This window comes from Alosa pseudoharengus, unplaced genomic scaffold (genome assembly GCF_046254945.1).
Source record: "Alosa pseudoharengus isolate Yale_2024_CS ecotype anadromous, Long Island Sound unplaced genomic scaffold, YU_APseudo_1.1 YU_APseudo_1.1_scf_15, whole genome shotgun sequence".
Taxonomy (NCBI): domain Eukaryota; kingdom Metazoa; phylum Chordata; class Actinopteri; order Clupeiformes; family Clupeidae; genus Alosa; species Alosa pseudoharengus.
Genome location: NW_027468620.1, coordinates 26905582 through 26923960, shown reverse-complemented (window position 1 = coordinate 26923960; position 18379 = coordinate 26905582). Strand labels below are relative to the sequence as shown.

Genomic DNA, 18379 nt, shown 5'->3' with positions numbered 1-18379 from the left:
AACAACAACAAAAACTGTTCATACAACATCTACTTGCTTAATGGATATTGGAAAAATATAGGGCTGAGATTTACCTTGAAGCATTATTGTGTTGGAACTGGAGTTAAAACAAGTTGCTGGCTGTTGTTGCCATTCAACAGGTCAATCATAAACCATCATAAATCGTTTTCCTCTGTCAACTCTGGCAACTAACAGTCGTTGGATTCAAACTGTTTCCTGAAAAACATAAAGAGAAGATAGCACTGCTGGAAATTGATTCAATATATAGGTAGGTTGATCAGGCTATATTATTTTTCTTATAGAGGAAAACTTAAAAACTTAAAAACGCATGCAGTCTCATTTGTACCCCCCCCCCCCTCTCTCTTTCACACAGACACGTATGTGAACTCACTGAATAGCCTATTTCATGTTTGCTGGTTATGCAACTTGACATATAGGTTACAGCTGTCTGCATATTGCAAAATGTAATGTATTTGCATAATGTCTAGAAGAGAAATAATAGTGCCCTTTTTCTTCTGAAAAAACGCCTGTGTTTGTTGTGTTAAGTACATTGTGCATAATTTCAACTTCCATCCTCAACCAGCCATCTTGCTGTTTAATGTTTTGCACTAATGTTCCCCGTGCAGACTTGCCAATAGCTGGCCTATAGCTTAGGCTATATTACAGCTTTTTGACCATTTCATAAATAAAATTTAAAAAGAAAACCTCTTCAAGAACAGAGCATTCCCAATAACAAGGTCTAGGCTAAGAGGCTACAGGTGTATGAAGGGCTCTAAGAAACCTTCTGAAAACAATGTGGAAAATACACAGTGTGACATTATCGGAACTCACAGGACGCATATCGTAGCCTGAAAGCTAAGGAATTTCACAACAGATAATGACGTTCGACTCTCCCATCCTTTGTGCACAGAGGGTGGAGACTGAGAGCGTGAAGAGAGAAAAACGTCAGCACGTCACGCCATCATAAGCGTAACGTGATGGCGTCACAGACTAGCTTTCATGTGTGCGCCCCTGGTGGCCATCGATAGTATTGTAAGCGGCTCAAGCAGCCTTGTAGCCTATGTGAGCGAGCGTGTGTGTGGCGGAAAGTCCCTAGCTCTGTGGAAATCCCCACTCTTTTCCGTGTTGAAGAAGCCGTATTGCTTAAATTAAGTTTAACACTGTGAGCTAGAATCTTATACCGTGAGGACACTACAACATATTTGTGAGTTAAGGTTAATGGCGCTATGGACGACTGCGGTTACATTCAGTGAAGTGCCAGTGGTCTAGTCGGAGCATCTTATGGGCTTTGTTGATACCGACATATTGAACAGGTAAGAGTTGCATCCTGTCGCTTTGCCTTTTTTTCGGGCCCGGTATCGCTGCAATATTTATAATTTTACGCGATAGGCCTAACGTTATAGCTTCCAAAGTATATCAACCCAATGTCTCGTTTACAAAGCCCCTCAGTCTGGTATCGGGGTTGCTTTCCCTCTCTCTCGGCGCCACCGTTTTTGACAGCCATTGTTTACGAATACGTCACCTACCAGCAATTAAATAGCATTAACGAAGGATGAAATATTCATATTGATATCAGTGTCACTGACAAAAGCAACGACGGATGTCACGACTAACAGTTTAACATTGTTAAAATGTGTCTATCAAACCAATTACGTAATCGTAGCGTCAGCAAGGGCTCCTGTTGTAATATTTTTTCGAGCCCGAAGTACCTTAGCTGCGGCGGTCTCCATTGTGCCCAGTCCTGTGGTGTAGCTGTCTGCTTTAGCCTACTATGTAGCGAAATCACACAAAGCCTCGGAGACAGCGTTTAGCGAGGGCCCTTGGCCTTAATGGGGGAGAGAGTGAAGGCAATATCATAACATATCCAGAGCTTAAACTGTTATTTTACTTAACCTAAGCACCTCTGGCGGGGTTGCTGGTGCCCTTGTCTTTAACGTGACATCTTTTGAGTGAGAGTGCCTTTTCACCTAGCAACTTCTTGTCTTCTGTTTCCCATACGATTGTCTTTCTCAGTACAATTTGTTTCTTAGTTGACCGCCTTCTTTGTGTCAAAGTCGGCAAAAGGCTTGCCGACCAGACAGTTTCTGTCAGCATTATCCAACTGACATTTTCTCACGAGCTTGTGAAATGACACCAGTAGGTTTGATATGAGGCCAAAAATGATCTAAAATGTTTTTGGTGATTTATCTGGTTCAACACTGCATGCTGCATGGGAAATCTTTTGTAAACAGAACTCTTGTATGAGGTGGTATTTAAAACAGACACAGGTCAACCACATTATTCCAACTCAACACGCATGTCTAGCCTCTTTTGGTCATGTTTTGAAATTCATTCATAAAGGTACAGGTAGCTAAAGTACAAGTGATCTTATATCAATGTATTGTTCTTTCTCTGAGACTGAAACTGAAGATCAAGATCATCAGCAAGTGTTGTCTGATGTATGCTGAGGCCTCCTGCCTAACCTCTGTCCCTCTCTCTCCATCCTTCTCTGTCTCCTTCCCAGTACCGAGTTGGTGCCGATTATTCCGGAATACGCCATGTCGCAGGGTCAAAATTTCCTGCCCAAGTTCTTGTTTGTGAGCAACCTGTTCAAGGCCATGAAGATCCGGGAGAGGGTGCCCAACGACGTGGTCAAGCCGTCGTCCAGTGGTGGTCTGGTGCACCACCTGCGGGGCATGCACCGGCACACGCTGGAGATGATCCGCATGAGCCACTTCCACCAGACCTTCCGCGAGGTCATCCAGTCGGCCATCTTGGACCGGGCCATGCAGACCTCCCTGGAGCAGGAGAAGAGGCTCAACTGGTGCCGCGAGGTCAAAAAGCTGGTGCCACTGCGAACCAATGGTAAGATCAGAAACACACACACACACATACACATCCCGGTGCTGAAACTGGAGACCCTGGTACCCTGTTGTCGCTGACTATCAAGTGAGATTGATCGATTCAAGCTGTGGATCAGTGGCGATTACTTACAGTTGATGTCTTTTTGTGAAGTTCTCCCTATTGGGTATAACACTGGCTCAAATGATGAGCGTTATCCATGTTAAACAGTGAGTGCAAACAGTTCATCTCTAATACTGGAGAGAAGGTAACCTCTGTTATCCTCAATAATTATCCATAATTCCAGGGTAAAGTATGCATTTGTGTGTGTGTGTGTGTGTGTGTGTGCGCTATGACAGTGAAGCTGACATGTGCTAGGTTGCTCAACATAGTTTAGTCAACCCTAGCAAAACATCCTCAAGTTGAAACTCCAGGCATTTTGTGGTTCCTCTACTTGGTGCTAGATGTATAATCTGTACTGTGTTTCGGAAAGTAGTGTCATGGTGACCTGAAAGGCATATTCTTCCATGTAAAGAACCCCCTCATATCCCCCACATTTGACACGACTTAACTTAATATCTCAATCGACTTCACTTGTCCATTGCTGCTGATGAGTCCCCCTTTGTCGTACAGAAGTCAGAGTGCTAGTATGACTAAGAAGAAGGAAACTTGTGTGAGTGTACCAGTGGAGTCTCCCTAGCTAGTTTACTAGTCATTTACTGTAAGTCCTCTCGGTGATGAGGCACTGTATGATTGCTTAATGTTCAACTATATTACTGGATTTTTCTCTTAATTTTTCCCAAAGAGTTTATAGTCAATTGTGAATGAGTAGAATAGGAACTGACTTTGAGAAAAAAGGATATGGCCTCTTTGCGAGAGACTGCTATTTTGCTTGCAATGGCAGATGACAGATCATCTTTGAGAGTTGAAAACTCATATTCAGCATACATGAAACATACGTGACAGGAAAATTACATTTCAGCGTGATAACAGCTTTAGGCTTAGTCTTTTAGAAATGGCTGCTGCTGTCCCTGGTTTGTATATTAAACTTAAAAGAGAACTGTATGTTCAGAACTTGTATATTGACTTATGTTTATGTTTTTTAGTAGATGGCCTAGTTCATCTTCATTAAACTACATGTATTGACAATGTTGTTGTTGCTAATGGAATTTAAGTGTTTCTTCTGACAGTGTATTTTAAATGGACAAATTCTGGGTTGTGAATACATTGTCATTTGAGTGTGTGAATATATTTTCTACATAAAGAGGACAGGAACGTTTCAGATATACAGTATTAACTATATTAACAAAGGCTAATTAAACCATAGCATTTATGCCTATTGTGTAAGAGTTCTCAGTCACCTGACATGATACGTTTTATAGCCATACTGTATAGCCTAAGTGAAATATTGCTGAAAAATACTATTACCCACAATTCACTGTGTGATTGTGCATTTTAAATATATTTTTGTTTGTTAGAAAAGGAGTTGAAATAATGTTGTTATGTACGCCTGTAGATCATGAGTTGGTAACTTCTGAAGGCTAAGTTGGCTAAATGGCTGATTAGAGGCTGACTGCGAATTCTGCGAATGTTAGTGCTTGAGAAAGACCAAGGATGTGATATGTCAGGACCTGGCAGCCATTTCCTCCTTAATGAGAGGGGAATTTCCTATTTGAAGTAACACAAAGCCCAGGGTTTATCTTGTCTTCTTTTTTTTTTTGGGAATCTCTGGCCTCACTCAGGGACATGACACATATGTGACTCCTCAATGTGGAGTTTACAGAGTGTGTAATATCAGCCCAGGCCGAACTTGGATCCTCCAGGTGACAGGGGAACGTGTGGACAGTGAGGTGGGACAAACTGGTGGCTTCCACTGGTTGCCACCACACTGCTCAACTGTGAGCCACATTGTTTGTGTACACTTCTCGAGCGTGTGATTGAAACCCGGCTCGTCGTTGATAAGGATGTGGTTGTGTGAGTCGGTGGAGGGTATTTCCAAGACGGGATCTTATCGGTGTCATGTGTCCAATCCCAACTTTCCCTTTTCACTCGCAACCAACCAGAGGGCTTCACCATAAAGGAGAAAAGGGGTCTCAGCCCTGGACTTGTTTTTGTCTTGAGTGAGAGCAGAAGAACCTTTAACTTAGTTAATGCGGAACAGCCACATCCAGGGTTCACGTGTCCTGTGGTTTCAACATAGGACAGTTTCAACAAGTGGCCGTGAGGCTGTTATATCGAGTGTGCATTTTAGCTTCACCAAAATTGCGTAATAGCCATATTTTTGGCTTTCGTATCTCCGTGAGCTAACCTTAGACGTGCACACCATCAACCCACTGTGGTGTTGTTTACATTCTCATGGTGTGGAATCTTTGAGCCTCGAAAAAAAAAAACGTGCCCTTCCTCTTCCTTTAGGTTGGCGGAAAAACATGATATTCAATTTTTTCATTTGGCTCCATTGTTTGCTGAAAGAGCAAATGTCTCCTTTTGTTGTAAATTGAACAAGCCTACACTGCAGAGGTCTGCGTTAGTCTTTGAATACCTTTGAATACCTTTTACATAGTAATTCACAGGGCATGGAAACAAATATCAGGAGGGAAATAAGATGTAGCTGTGGAATGCCCTCTCTCTTATCAAAAATAAATACTAAAATGGGAAGTATATGTCACAATTCATTCAAGGCCCTTAAAGAGGAGGGGTTTCCCAGTGTCCTTTTCTCTACAGCCATACCATCCTTCCCTGGTACCCGTGCATATGTGAGAGACAGGATGTAGGCCTGTGTGTTCTTTGCAGATTGTCATGTTTGTTTTATGTTCAAGTGACCTGAAGTGACCAAACATTACAGTTTGCCAGAGCCATGTAGTAAAACCATGAAGAAGAAGAAGAAAAGAGGAACTGCGATTACTTTTCCCCTTCCTCCATTCTTGTGAAGGGTGCAAAGTTGTACACATTATGTAGCCGACATGAAAACAGGTTTTATGTTTTTATTACTCCTGTTAACACGTGGTCATAAAACGCCCATCCCATTGGCTGTCACCGGGCAACGCATTCCAGTCGCGCCGAACCGAGCTCCGCCTCCCGGGAAAGTCCGGCTCTGTTGAGAGGACCTGCGCCTGGAGCCCAGGGGAGATGAAAACGACACCAGCCTATCGACACTGACTCAGAGAGAACCACACACACACTGGGAAATTCCTGTGTGTGTGTGTGTGTGTGTGTGTGCGCGTGTGCGTGTGTGGGTCTAACTTGTGTGTGAGCGGTAGGGTATTTCAGTGTATGTCCATCGCACTTATCACTTGTGTTGCCCAATGAAGAAAGTGGGCTACATCTCTGCAGATTTGATTTAATGAACAATAATCTCAAGACATCTAAGAGCTGGTGTCACAACACCAATGCTTTTGTCCTTTCCAAGGAGGCATAGAGTTGGAGCTGTAGAGGTTCAGCTGAGATTATCATGCTTCTTTCATAGCTAGCAGTTGTGTTGGTCAAACACATGGGAACATGGGAGTAAATCTAAGTTGACTTAGGGTTTGGATGGCCATTGTATGGTCTTATTTTTGGAAAAGTGTTTTAACTTTAAAATGCAATAAATAATCAGTGTCTGAAGACATCAAAGCACTCCTTGATACTTTATTTTGGCATGATTCGGATGCATTTTAGTTCTTTGCTTGCAGTGAGTATTTCTACCCAATGTGTGTTCTTCACTGATTGGTAGGTTTCATAGCATACAAAGATGAAGCAGGCAGTCTTTGACAGATACAGTGTTGGCACTCTGAACCAGCCTGCTTGTAGAGAGGACGCTGCTCTCTAAAACATAGACCAAAAGAAGCGCGCTGCTCAAAGCTCCTGCTGGAAAAGGGCCTCAATCGGCCAGGCATGTACACTTTGATTTTGAATTCATGCTTTGAATTGACCCTTTCTTCTTTTTCCCTGCCTTTCAAGGAGGAAAGAGGAGGGGATGATCTCAGACGTCTCTTTTTTTCAGACCTCCCGTCATGTTTCCTCTCTTCAAAAAAAGTGGGGATGTTAGTGAGATGTAACGCACACCCATCTGATGTGCTTTAACCAAGTTTTTCGGAAATCCCCTGTGCCTTTTTTTTTTTTTTTGCTCTCTTTTTTACAACTCTTTCAGTCCTGTACTCAAATGTTGGTGTCTTTCTAGCTTTTTAATAGAAAGAGCGTGGCTGGTGTTTGAGCATGATATGGTCACCTGCAAGAGTTGTGTTTCTCTTTGCCCTAGTTGTAAAACCTCAGGAGTGGTGAGCTTTGAGTCACGCAGGTGCCTTGAAGCAGATCTCTTGTAAGCTTCCCCACAGCTGTGTCTCTATTGCCAGGCTGCTTGAGGGTACAAAACGACTGGGAAAAGTGTGTGTCTTCATTTCACTGTGCTGTCGAACTTGCTCAAAGGCAGTCTGCTAGTTTGCGTGTGTATTTGTGTACGGCGATACACTTGTGTGTGGATGTACGTGTGAGACATTGTGTAGCTATAATAGCACCAGTTCTCCCTCACTGAACATCAAACACCAGTACAGTATCATTAACACCAGTACAGTATCATTAACACCAGTACAGTATCATTAACACCTGTACAGTATCATTAGCACTTTTATGATTTGTGTGCGTTTGTCTGGAAACTTTGGGGAACTCCACATGATAGGGCATTTTTGTTAATACGACAGTGTTATTATCACTTATCACTGGTTAGATATGAAGGCTCAGGTGTGCTCTAGTGTCATCATCTCAGGTGATGACAGGAATTACCCGGACTCTTAAACCAAATCATGTAAAAGTCTAAAAATATGGCATACACTAGCTAGAGATATGAAAAACAAAGCTTTTCCCTGATATATGTTCTGTCTTAAAGCAACATCTTTAAATGGGAACGTGGAGGCCCAGTCTCTTGCTTTGAGTCTCTTCTGGGTGAAAGGCTGCTCTAAACACCTACTGTACCATAGCTGTTCTGTTTGAAAGTCATGTTGGAGTCTTTTCATGTTTTTGTGTGGTCATGTGTGTACACGCACATTGATTGGTATGTGTTGTGTTCCAGGGGACGGTAACTGCCTGCTCCATGCCGCGTCCCAGTACATGCTGGGGGTGCAGGACACGGACCTGGTCCTGAGGAAGACCCTGTACGCAGTGCTGAAGGAGACCGACACGGCTGACTTTCGAGCACGCTTCCAGACAGAGCTGCTCCACTCACAGGAGTTCACCCAGACAGGCCTCCGCTACAGCACCATGGTAATGCTAACACTCACACACACACACACACACACACACACACACACACACACACACACACACGCATACACACACACGCATGCAGACCAGCATACCCAATATAGACTTTTGTTTGGTACTAATGTTATGCTGCAGTGTTATTTTTTGTTGTTCAAATATCTGAAATAGGTAATATAGGTTGTTTTAGTTTTTTTCCACTGCAGCATTGGGGGGTTTCTGTGGCTATATTAAGATTATTTTACAGATAGCAGAGTGAGATGTGATATTTTTTTCTTTTCATGGTGGCCCACATCCGCCAACCTCACCAAGACTGCAGTGTTGGTCTTATTTCGAATTCTCCTTGTGGTGTCCTTACTTATTGTGTGTGTGTGTGTGTGTGTGTGTGTGTGTGTGTGTGTGTGTGTGCGTGCGTGCTGCAGAACTGGGATGAGGAGTGGAAGAAGATCGTGGACATGGCCTCACCAGTGTCCAGTAGCAACGGCCTGCAGTTTGACTCACTGGAGGACATTCACATCTTTGTGCTGTCGAACATCCTTCGGAGGCCCATTGTGGTCATAGCAGGTTGGTTGTTCTGGCCTCAGCACTCTCTTCCTGTAAGGGGCGTACTCAGCTTCCACATAACCGTTCAGCAGAAATGTTAACATGATCATGTGTCTCACTAAGGAAGCAGTCGTCAAGTTCTTTGGTAACTTGCTGAACCACATACACCCAACACATTGTTCACAATTCAGTCTTCTATTCTTGTATTTAATTCATTTAAATGGTCACTATTACATTTTTGAACAATTTTAATCAATTTTAACTTTGATTTACTAGGTCTGCCATGGCATGTGACATATTATAGGCCTGATCTACTGGGTTATACAATGCTGATTTTACGGCAAATTCAGTGAGCGTTGTCGAATGTCTCTTCCTGTTAACAGACAGTGTGGTAAGAAGTATGAAGTCTGGATCCTCTTTCGCCCCGCTCAATGTGGGCGGCATCTACCTGCCCCTGCACTGGCCTGCCAGCGAGTGCTACAAGTATCCCATAGTGCTCGGCTACGACTCGCAGCACTTCGCTCCCCTCATCACCATCAAGGACAGCGGCCCAGGTGATGACCACACCTGGTGTGACACATTAGTGACCCCAGTGAGGGGTATACCAGTCCAGTTGCACTCATCACACCTGGTGTGACACATAAGTGACCCCAGTGAGGGGTATACCAGTTGCACTCATCACACTCATGATGAGTACTCCACAGACTCCAACTGATACCAATATCTATTAGTTGTTCATGCCAATATCTTAAAGGGGAAACATTTTCTTTTTGCTGTCAAAAGTAAAGGTTAGTAGGGGTTGTATGTCAGCCCGGTGACAGCCAATGGGATGGGCGTTTTATGACCACAAATGTAACTAAATCAAATGTACAGAGACATGGGTGAATATCTAAAAAAAATACATGTGTTATTGTGTTATCATCCTGAGTAGTTGTAGAGGCGTTTTGGATTTGACTCATGTGTTTGTGTGTGACTGTTTGCACAGAAATCCGAGCCGTGCCACTGATCAATCCGGGCCGCGGCGGCTTTGAGGAGCTGCGGGTGCACTTCCTGACTGAGAAGGAGCACCAGCAGAAGGAGCGCCTGCTGAAGGAATACCTGATGCTGATCGAGATCCCCGTCATCGGCCTCCCCTACGACACAACGCGCATCATCAGTGCAGCCAGGTAGGGCCACAAAAAACACCAGGGCTTTGAACCAGATTTTTTCCCCAATTGGTTCGTTCCGAACAGTATTTTAACGTTTCCGGTTTTTGGTCCAACCCTAAAATTTGTGTTCCTGAACCGGTTAGAACAAAAAAATAAAGTTCCTGAACCGGTTAATAACGTTCCATGTCAGCTGCAGGACATACAAATAAGTAGGCTGATCATTAGGACTTTAAAATTCTGTTGTTAGTCTACATAATTTTCCTTAAGTCTCTATCCTATCATCAAACATTAAAAAAGCACTATAGGCTACATTATGTAAGCGGCATAACTGTAATTCTGACATGCCTACATTTGTTTCAGTATTATACATGAATTAAGACAAGGAAAATGTCTGCCATGTCGTTTATTGGCAAACAACTGAGCACATATCCATTATACTTCTTACATAGCTCAATGGGTGCAAATGACAAATAGGGCAGGCTACATAGCTGTCATTGAGAACCCAATCAGTGCATTTGTTTCTCCTATGTCATCAAATAATACAAAACCACAAAGCATTACAGAAGCATCACTGTAGTTCTTACATCCATCCAAAAGCCTATGGGCATACGATCTTTATTAAGCTACTTGCTGGCAGCAAGGTTCTCTATTACATTTCTCCTGATGAGTAAACACCCAGAAGTGAACCTCACCAAATCGTATTGCACAGAAATCTTGTCAAAGAACAAAAAAATAACAATGTTAACCGGTTACCATTATTTTAGATAAACGATTCTGTTCCGGAAAACATAAAAAAATGTAAATGTTTCTGGTTTCGTTTCTGTTCCTAGCAAAACATCAAAAGTTTCTGGTTTTCGTTTTCGTTCCGTGAACCGGTTCAAGGCCTTGAAAAACACACTGCAATCATGTGAACAGGGGAAAGGAAAACACGATGGAAACAGAGTTCAGGGTATCTATTAGCTATGGAAGAAAAATCACGGAAGTTGTCGTATTTTATATGTATATACTGAACAGTTATCAACTGATATCTACCACATGCCTATTCATCTTTGGATGCAGATTTTACAGTCCATTTAAGCAACTGATCCTGAATGTGTTGATTGCTTGTTGATGTCCAGGTTGGATGAAGGGAACCTCCCAGAGGATATGGACCTGATGGAGGACTACTTGCAGCTGGTCAACCATGAGTACAAACGCTGGCAGGAGGACAAAGAGGCCCTCTGGGCCCCTCAAGCCCAGCAGCGGCCGCCACCCTTCTCCGTCTCGCAGCTCTCGCTCATCGAGATCCGGTGCGCCACGCCGCGCTGCACCTTCTACGTGTCGGTGGACACGCAGCCGCACTGCCACGAGTGCTTTGAGAAGCGGCAGGCCAGCCGGAAGCTGGAGCCCAATGTGACGTCGTCGGTCGGACCCGGGGTTGTGGTGGGGACGACGGGGGCGGGGGTGACGCTGGGAGGGCCGGTAGCGGCCGAGTCGGAGGGAGGACGATATCGAGGGGCCCCTCCGGCGCCCACGACTGTTGACCGCACCCAGATTCCGAGCCCGCGGTCAGCCCCTCCGACTGCCCCCAGCCTGAGCCTGTACAGCGAGACGCACGCCATGAAGTGCAAGACGCCTGGCTGCCTGTTCACGCTCAGCGTGGAGCACGATGGACTGTGCGAGCGCTGCTTCGCCGCCCGGCAGAACCCGCCGCCACCACCGCCGCCGCCGGCCAACACAAACACCACGCCCCTCAACGGCCCCACGCACTACGTCTGGAGCCAGTGCCCCGGCGGCAGGGACCGCGAGCGAGACCGGGACCGAGACCGCGAGCGAGAATGGGACCGCGAGCGCGAGAGGGACCGTGAGGCCGAGCGCTGTAGCATGTGCCGCCAGGAGGCCTTCAGGATATTCAACGGACTGTGCCCGCCCTGCATGCAGCGGACAGAGGTGGAGAGGGGCGAGGCCCAGCTGCCCGGGCCCCCCCGCATCGACCCCTTGGCTGCCTCGTCCTCGGTGTGGACGCAGCTCCGCGACGCAGAGCGGCCAGCTGCTTGGGGACTCACGCCCCGGCACGTGCCCACCAACACGGCGCGTCTGTGCAAGCGCAGCGGCTGCCAGTTCTTCGGCACGCAGGAGAAGCTGGGCTTCTGCACCATCTGCTATGTGGACTATCAGACCAACCACCGTAAGTACACACACACTTGCCTCTCCTTACTTACACACACCTTACTTAATAACCTGTGTGTGTGTGTGTGTGTGTGTGTGTGTGTGGGGCAGTCACCATGGTAATATTGTGGTCGGGCGGTTGCCTTGGTGTTGTACCTGAAACAGGAAGGCACACATAAGGGCCCTATGAGGGCGTTGACAGAGAAAAAGATTTAACAGCGACGAGGCAAAAATTTGGTGCTTGCCACACAAATGTCTTGGTGGGCCCGAAAGCAAGGCCCTGAACACAACGCCCCCTTTTGGGGCATTCCCCCCATTCATTTGTCTCAGCCTCTCATCCCTGTCTGACCTACACATTTAACTGCTAGACCAATTATGACGTATCTCTTTCACTCAATAGTAATGCAATAGGCTATGCCATTACGGAAATTCCGCCATTCCTATTGCGTGTGTGTGCATGTGTGTGTGCGCGTGTGCGTGTGTGTGTGTGTGTGCGTGTGTGTTACATGTATCAGTACATGAATCCAGCTGGCCGTTGAGAAGTGCACTTGTTGAATGTGTTTTAATGAATGGTATCTATCAATGAATAGCTTCTCATACTCATGCATGGGGGTGGGGTAGTTTGACCTTTGTGTTGAGTTTGACTCAGAGTGATACGGACTGTTAAAGTCACCTTGGAGCGCTATATCACTACAACCCGGGGAGCTCCAGGAGGCTTGTGATGCCCTTACACATTCATACTGGGACCAGCACTCAAAAGTGCTTTGTCATTGTCAGTGAGATACTCTCAGTTCCATATGACCCAGTTTCAGACCCCACAGGTGGTGGTGCCCCGGCTTGTCTCAGGAACTCTTAGGGGTATAAGAAAAAATTTGATACTGTATCAATTAAACATAATAAAAACATAATATCGATAAAAAAATAGATAGATAGATAGATAGATAGTTTACATGCAATCTCTCTATTTTTTTTATTGACATGGGCAGAACTGTACTGTTCTGGGTACTAAATTATTTACCTAAAATAAATGTTTTTACTTATATTTTATGCACATGATGGTGTCTCTATATCAGTTTTTCTAAAAGTAGACTTAAAACATCGCAATATATCTATTGCCTTACACACCGTATCGAAATATATTGCAATATACTGAGTCGTAACCCATGTAATATGTGTGGTATTGCCAGATTGCCAATACACAGCCCCAGAAACTATGTGTCTGTGTGTGCGTGGGTCTGTGTGTGTCTCTGTGTGTCTGCTTGTCTGTGTGTGTGCATGTCTATTTGCATATTTGACTAAGGTTTATTGTTCCTTAGAACCCCACTCTAAAACTGGTTTAATCTGGGTTGTGTGACTGGGTGATCATTTGCAATTATTACGTTTGCCTCTAAACCTCGACATTTATTGTTGTCTTTGTGTCTGTGTCTGTGTCCAGAAGCACCACCAGCTACCGTCCAGCCACGTCACACGTCTGAGGCGGGCTTCCAGAACTGCCCGCGGTGCCGGGGGCCTGGCTGCGGAGCGTTGGGCAAGGCCATGCTGGAGGGCTACTGCAACAAGTGCTACGTGAAGGAGCAGAGCGCCCGGCTCAACCAGGCCACCACCAGAGGACCCAACTCGCCCCCGCTAGTCGTGGTAAGCCGACTTCTGCACCTGAGCTCCGCTTAGAGCCTAGCTGGCCTAATGCATTTAGACTACACAAGTTTGGGTCTTTATATTTAGATCACCCTGAGAGCAATATATGGCTCACGTTTTGTGTGTTTCTAAGCTTCTTAGATTATCTGAATCTAAACCACTTTGTCTGATGTATACATACCAGATTAACTGTAACATACTTAAATATGGAATGTCTCAAGAATGTGTTCTTATGACACAACTTTCTAATTGCTCATTGGGTCGACATTGTGGGTTCATTGTGCGTAGATAATACAAGTTTCTCTGTGGAAGTGAACTATGGGGTGTCTTGGGGGTGGGGTATATTTGTGTCATGGGTAAACTGGGGGTGGGACAAAATGTTGTATACATGGGGGAGAGGTGAAATCACGGTCTTGTGCTGTAGGAAAGCACTACTCTCAGTAGGTGATTTTTGAGTAGGGGTTTTACTTCAGGGCCAGACAGTAGAAAAAAAGAAGTATGACTTGTGGTGTATGAAGCAAGACTCAATATCCAGAAGATCTAAAATTAGGTTGTGAGAGCCCACATCATCATTGAACATTTCACAAAGTCATCTTGGTTACAGCAGGACTTTTTTTGGTTATTTGGGACCAGTATTTCACTTCCACTGTTTGGACGAGGGCGTAAGAGTATATCAAGACCCTGAAGTATGACAGTATATCTCACTCATGTCTTCTTTTTTATTCCTTTCTCTTGCTCTTTTTTTCTTGCCTCATCTTTACCTTTCTTTTTCTCCCCTTTGTTTTCTCTCTCTTTCTTTCTCTCTTCCTCCCGTCTTCCTCAGAGGGCACCCAAGGCGCGTCCACCCCCCACGTCCAGCCAGGCTCAGTGCCGACGAAGTGGCTGTAAGAACCTGTCGCCCGGCTGCACGGACCTGTGCCCGGACTGCGTGGGCCGGGGTCAGCGCGAGGGCCGGCGCGCCCAGGCGCCCAAGGAGAAGAGCAAGCAGCGCTGCCGCACACTGGGCTGCGACCACTACGCCAACCAGGAGAAACAGGGCTACTGCAACGAGTGTGACCACTTCAAGCAGATCTACCGCGGCTGAGGTCCGCGTCTCAAGACGGCGAGAGCGAAGAATTCGCCCCAGTGCTGATAGTCTGGACTAGCATGCGGCTCAGTTCGAGGTGCAATTTGAGATCATGAGTGGCTCGATCTTCTTTTTTTTTTTTTTTGCCACTGACCAATTGGCAGCCCGCCCATATCATATACAACCCCACCTCTTCCCCTGCTGAATCAACCTGAAGGCCAAATGATAAAACAAAACAAAAATATTTCAACTCCAGAACGAAATCAGCCTGAAGAGGCAGTCGTGGCCAGCCGAAGAGCCAGGTCCATGAATTGGCTTTTCCGCTCTTCTCAATGCGCAGATGGCGCCATGGTCTCTGTGCAAAAGTGTATCGGGCAACAGGGTGACGCAGCAGTTCAGAAGACCTGTCTCCTTCCAAACACATACACACACGTTTGTGGTCACGTGTGTTTAGTGCCAAACTGCCTGTCTGGAAGGGTCCTGCTCTAAGATGGCCTGAATGCCCATCGAATGTCAGAGCAGGAGGGACTTACGGACAAGCAAGGACATGAATGAAGTGATCTTATTTTATGCTCAAGCAGCAGAACTGACCAAAGTTAATTTCGTACAAATGTAAATTTTTGAGGAAAAAAAAACGAAACAAAAGCAAAACAAAAAACAAATGGTGCACGTTGCCAAAATGCTGATTTGAAGACGAAAACCCCAGCATACCCTACACCAACACAATTCTATACAGCGACAGCTAAACACACATACATACACACACTCACACACATACACACACACACACACACCATAGCCCAGAAACAAAGGTGTGTGTTTGACATTGGCATTGAAGATGCCCTGTATGTACAAACTGAATCCCTGTCATGAGTGTGCAGTAGGTCACTCATCGATCTGCCATGTCACTTAACGTGCCATAACAGGGAGGACATGTTGCCTTTCTGACACTGAGTTTGTATTTGCCTCTGACCACACACACACACACACACACACACACTCTCACTCACTCTCTCACACACACATATACACACACACAGACACAGTACAGACATACACTGCAGCAATCTCATACTGGCACACAGACCTAAACACACACATATACACCTACAATGTGCAGACAGAGACACTTTATTTTGGTTCTAAACAGGACTATCGTTTTGTTTTGTTTGTTGTTTTGTTTGTTGAGACATGCAGTACCACAGCAGCTAAAATCTTTTGCGGTTCCAGAAAATGAGACCTCATGGACACGTAGCTCATGAAAAACAAAAAGTGCAATAAAACTTCTGTATATCCTGCCTTCAATTTTATAAACGGTGGACAAACGATTTTTGTTTTCTGTCCGCGCTCTCTTCAAAACAAAGCCCAGAGAGCCGTCATAACATGACGATTTCACACGTTCCACAGGGAAGACGCGCAAAGTGGAGTCTGGAGAAACTACACAGCCATCCGCCATTCCCTCTGTGCTACAGAGATGAAATGATGAAAAAGGACTCAACCCAAGTCTACTGATAACACACACACAGGAACACACATGCACCAGTACACTCACACAAACGCATGTGTTCCTCCACACACATTCCTATTTCTTTGTCTTCTCTCTTTGTTTCTCTGTTTTCCTGTCTTTCAGTTCATCTTCTCTATCAATTTGTCTCTCTTTTTTTCTGAACTGTCTGCCTGTCTATTCATCTACCTTTCTGTCTCTATCTACCTATCTATCAATCTATCTAAACTACCTAGAGTGTATGTATCTTTGTCTCTCTCTAAAGAACCACTCGATGCCTGTCACACATACAGCCTGTGTGCTCTAACTGACATGGACTTAGGAGTGAAGCTGCCAAATAAGTGTGTACAATATCTGCAGTAATGTTTTCTCATGAAGAGGCTAGTCTGCCCGACAGACCACTGTAAACCCTTACCATGTGGAGGGCTATCTGATGTAGAGGACCATGATCAATACCCAACCATGCCTAAATTCATTGATGTTCATTTTTGTAACGCTTATTTTTTAAAAGACCAGATCAGAATTGTGCGACAAAATGTATTGTGTGCTCAGTCTGCTGATTCCTATTATCTAGGGGGTGTGAACTGTCCTGCAACTACTCTCTTCATCCAAACCTACACATACACACAGACACAGATACTTCAATATATATCCACTGTATGCATCTCCGAAGTCCCAATACTGTAATGTATAGCTTTGTCTACTTGAAACCTAGATAAATGTTGGCCTAGATAGTTACACATATGTGCTTTACACAGAGGATGTACCGGCGTGGGATATCTGAGGTTCGCTTAAGGAGATTTCTTGGAAAGGGTGTACACTTTTCAGTTTTATGTCTGTGTCTAAGAGAAGTACAGACCATCACAAACTTGCACAATAACCTAAAACGCTGCTCTGATTTAAAGATGGTACTTTCTTTGACACTCATAGCGACATTCCAATGATGGTTAAGACAACGAAGAAAGTCTGGAGAATTTTTTTATTTGTGCAACCTTTCATATTAGATTATTGTACGAAACGCCTTTTTTTCTCTCCTGTTGATTTGTTTAGTATTTATTCATAACAAAATATCTGTGCCATGTGTTGAAAATATTTATATGTTGTCCTGAAAATAAATTATTTTTATTAAGAAAATAACATGAACTTGAAATGTTGTTGAAGTATTTTTTTCACTGTCCTACATTTTATACACCATGTGGCTGATACTCAGTAAATTACTGTTAGAGTTAGTTCTAATCTTTTATACCCTATTGTGCAAAGTATCATTGAGTATTATTCTGAATAGACATATGATTTGTTCATTGATGAAAACAGTATTGATAAGGACAGTATACTTCTTACATTCATGTGCTGATACAGTAGGGATTCAGTGGCTAGGTTCAGATTTTTGGTCATAGTGTGATAATAAGGCTTCCAAAATAGAATAGAAAGGACACTTAGAATTAGGTTTATGGGTAATACTGTGCCTAATTTTTTACCATTCCAATTCCTTGTTCTACTGACACAAAAATTACTTTGTTCAGTGTGTGAATTGTAATGGTCCATTTTGTTGTAGAAAACAAGAAGTTCAGCACTACCAGCTCGACACAGGGCTGCTACAGCCCTCAGTATCTGTCTGATAAATTTAGTTTCTTCCTCTTTCGAACAATGCAGATGACTGCCCCCACACTTTTTTTTCATCCTTGCTTTTGTTCAAAAATCAGGCAACCCCCTTACCCAATATACAGTGTAGTGTAGGCTGATTTGGAGTGTGGAGGAAAGACCCCTTGAAATACAGAGGATGGGGGCGTTTGTTGTAGGGAAAGGGTGACATTTAGCTTGTGCGTTGGCGAAGTCGTGTTGTAGCGTGGGTGGCGAGGCTCACAGTCACCTCAGCAACAGGTGAGCGCTGATGAAAATAGCACACACGACAACGCATAGTGGAAGGCCAGCGGTCACCGACGCTCTGCTGACTTTGAGGGCTTCATAGTTATCAGAAACACTCAAATGACAGGAAAGGCTGTATGTATTATTACAATGGCTGGTTTTTGCCTATTTTACTGTATGTCACCTATTATGAGCCCAATAGTAATGCAATTTTATTTCTACTTTTCTTTTCAATAGAAATTGAAAGATAACCTGTTGCACTGCACAGGGGGGAAAAACACTAATAATCATACATATAATATGATTTTATTTCTTAGTAACACTAATAGTTAAAATCTCTTATTCCACATCGATTAAAAGTGTTTAACACAGGCTTAATTGCAGGCAATTTTATTCAACTGCTCTATAGGCTATATGGTG

At 44.4% G+C, this 18379-nt stretch overlaps 1 protein-coding gene across 1 annotated transcript; it reads left to right on the top strand.

Moving 5' to 3' along the window:
* The first annotated feature begins 1059 nt into the window (after positions 1-1059).
* tnfaip3 (tumor necrosis factor, alpha-induced protein 3) lies at positions 1060-17261 on the top strand. The gene is made up of 9 exons (XM_076286075.1): positions 1060-1313; positions 2504-2844; positions 7862-8052; positions 8472-8613; positions 8976-9146; positions 9578-9758; positions 10859-11907; positions 13324-13523; positions 14347-17261. The coding sequence occupies exons 1-9, from the start codon at positions 1282-1284 to the stop codon at positions 14605-14607; spliced, it is 2568 nt and encodes an 855-aa protein (XP_076142190.1). The 5' UTR covers positions 1060-1281; the 3' UTR covers positions 14608-17261.
* Positions 17262-18379: the final 1118 nt, after the last annotated feature.

Coding starts and splice junctions, on each gene's coding strand:
- tnfaip3 (XM_076286075.1), top strand. CDS start 1,282: ATGGGCTTTGTTGATACCGACATATTGAACAG. Junction 8,053..8,471: donor GCCTCCGCTACAGCACCATG/GTAATGCTAACA, acceptor TGCGTGCTGCAG/AACTGGGATGAGGAGTGGAA. Junction 9,759..10,858: donor CGCATCATCAGTGCAGCCAG/GTAGGGCCACAA, acceptor GTTGATGTCCAG/GTTGGATGAAGGGAACCTCC.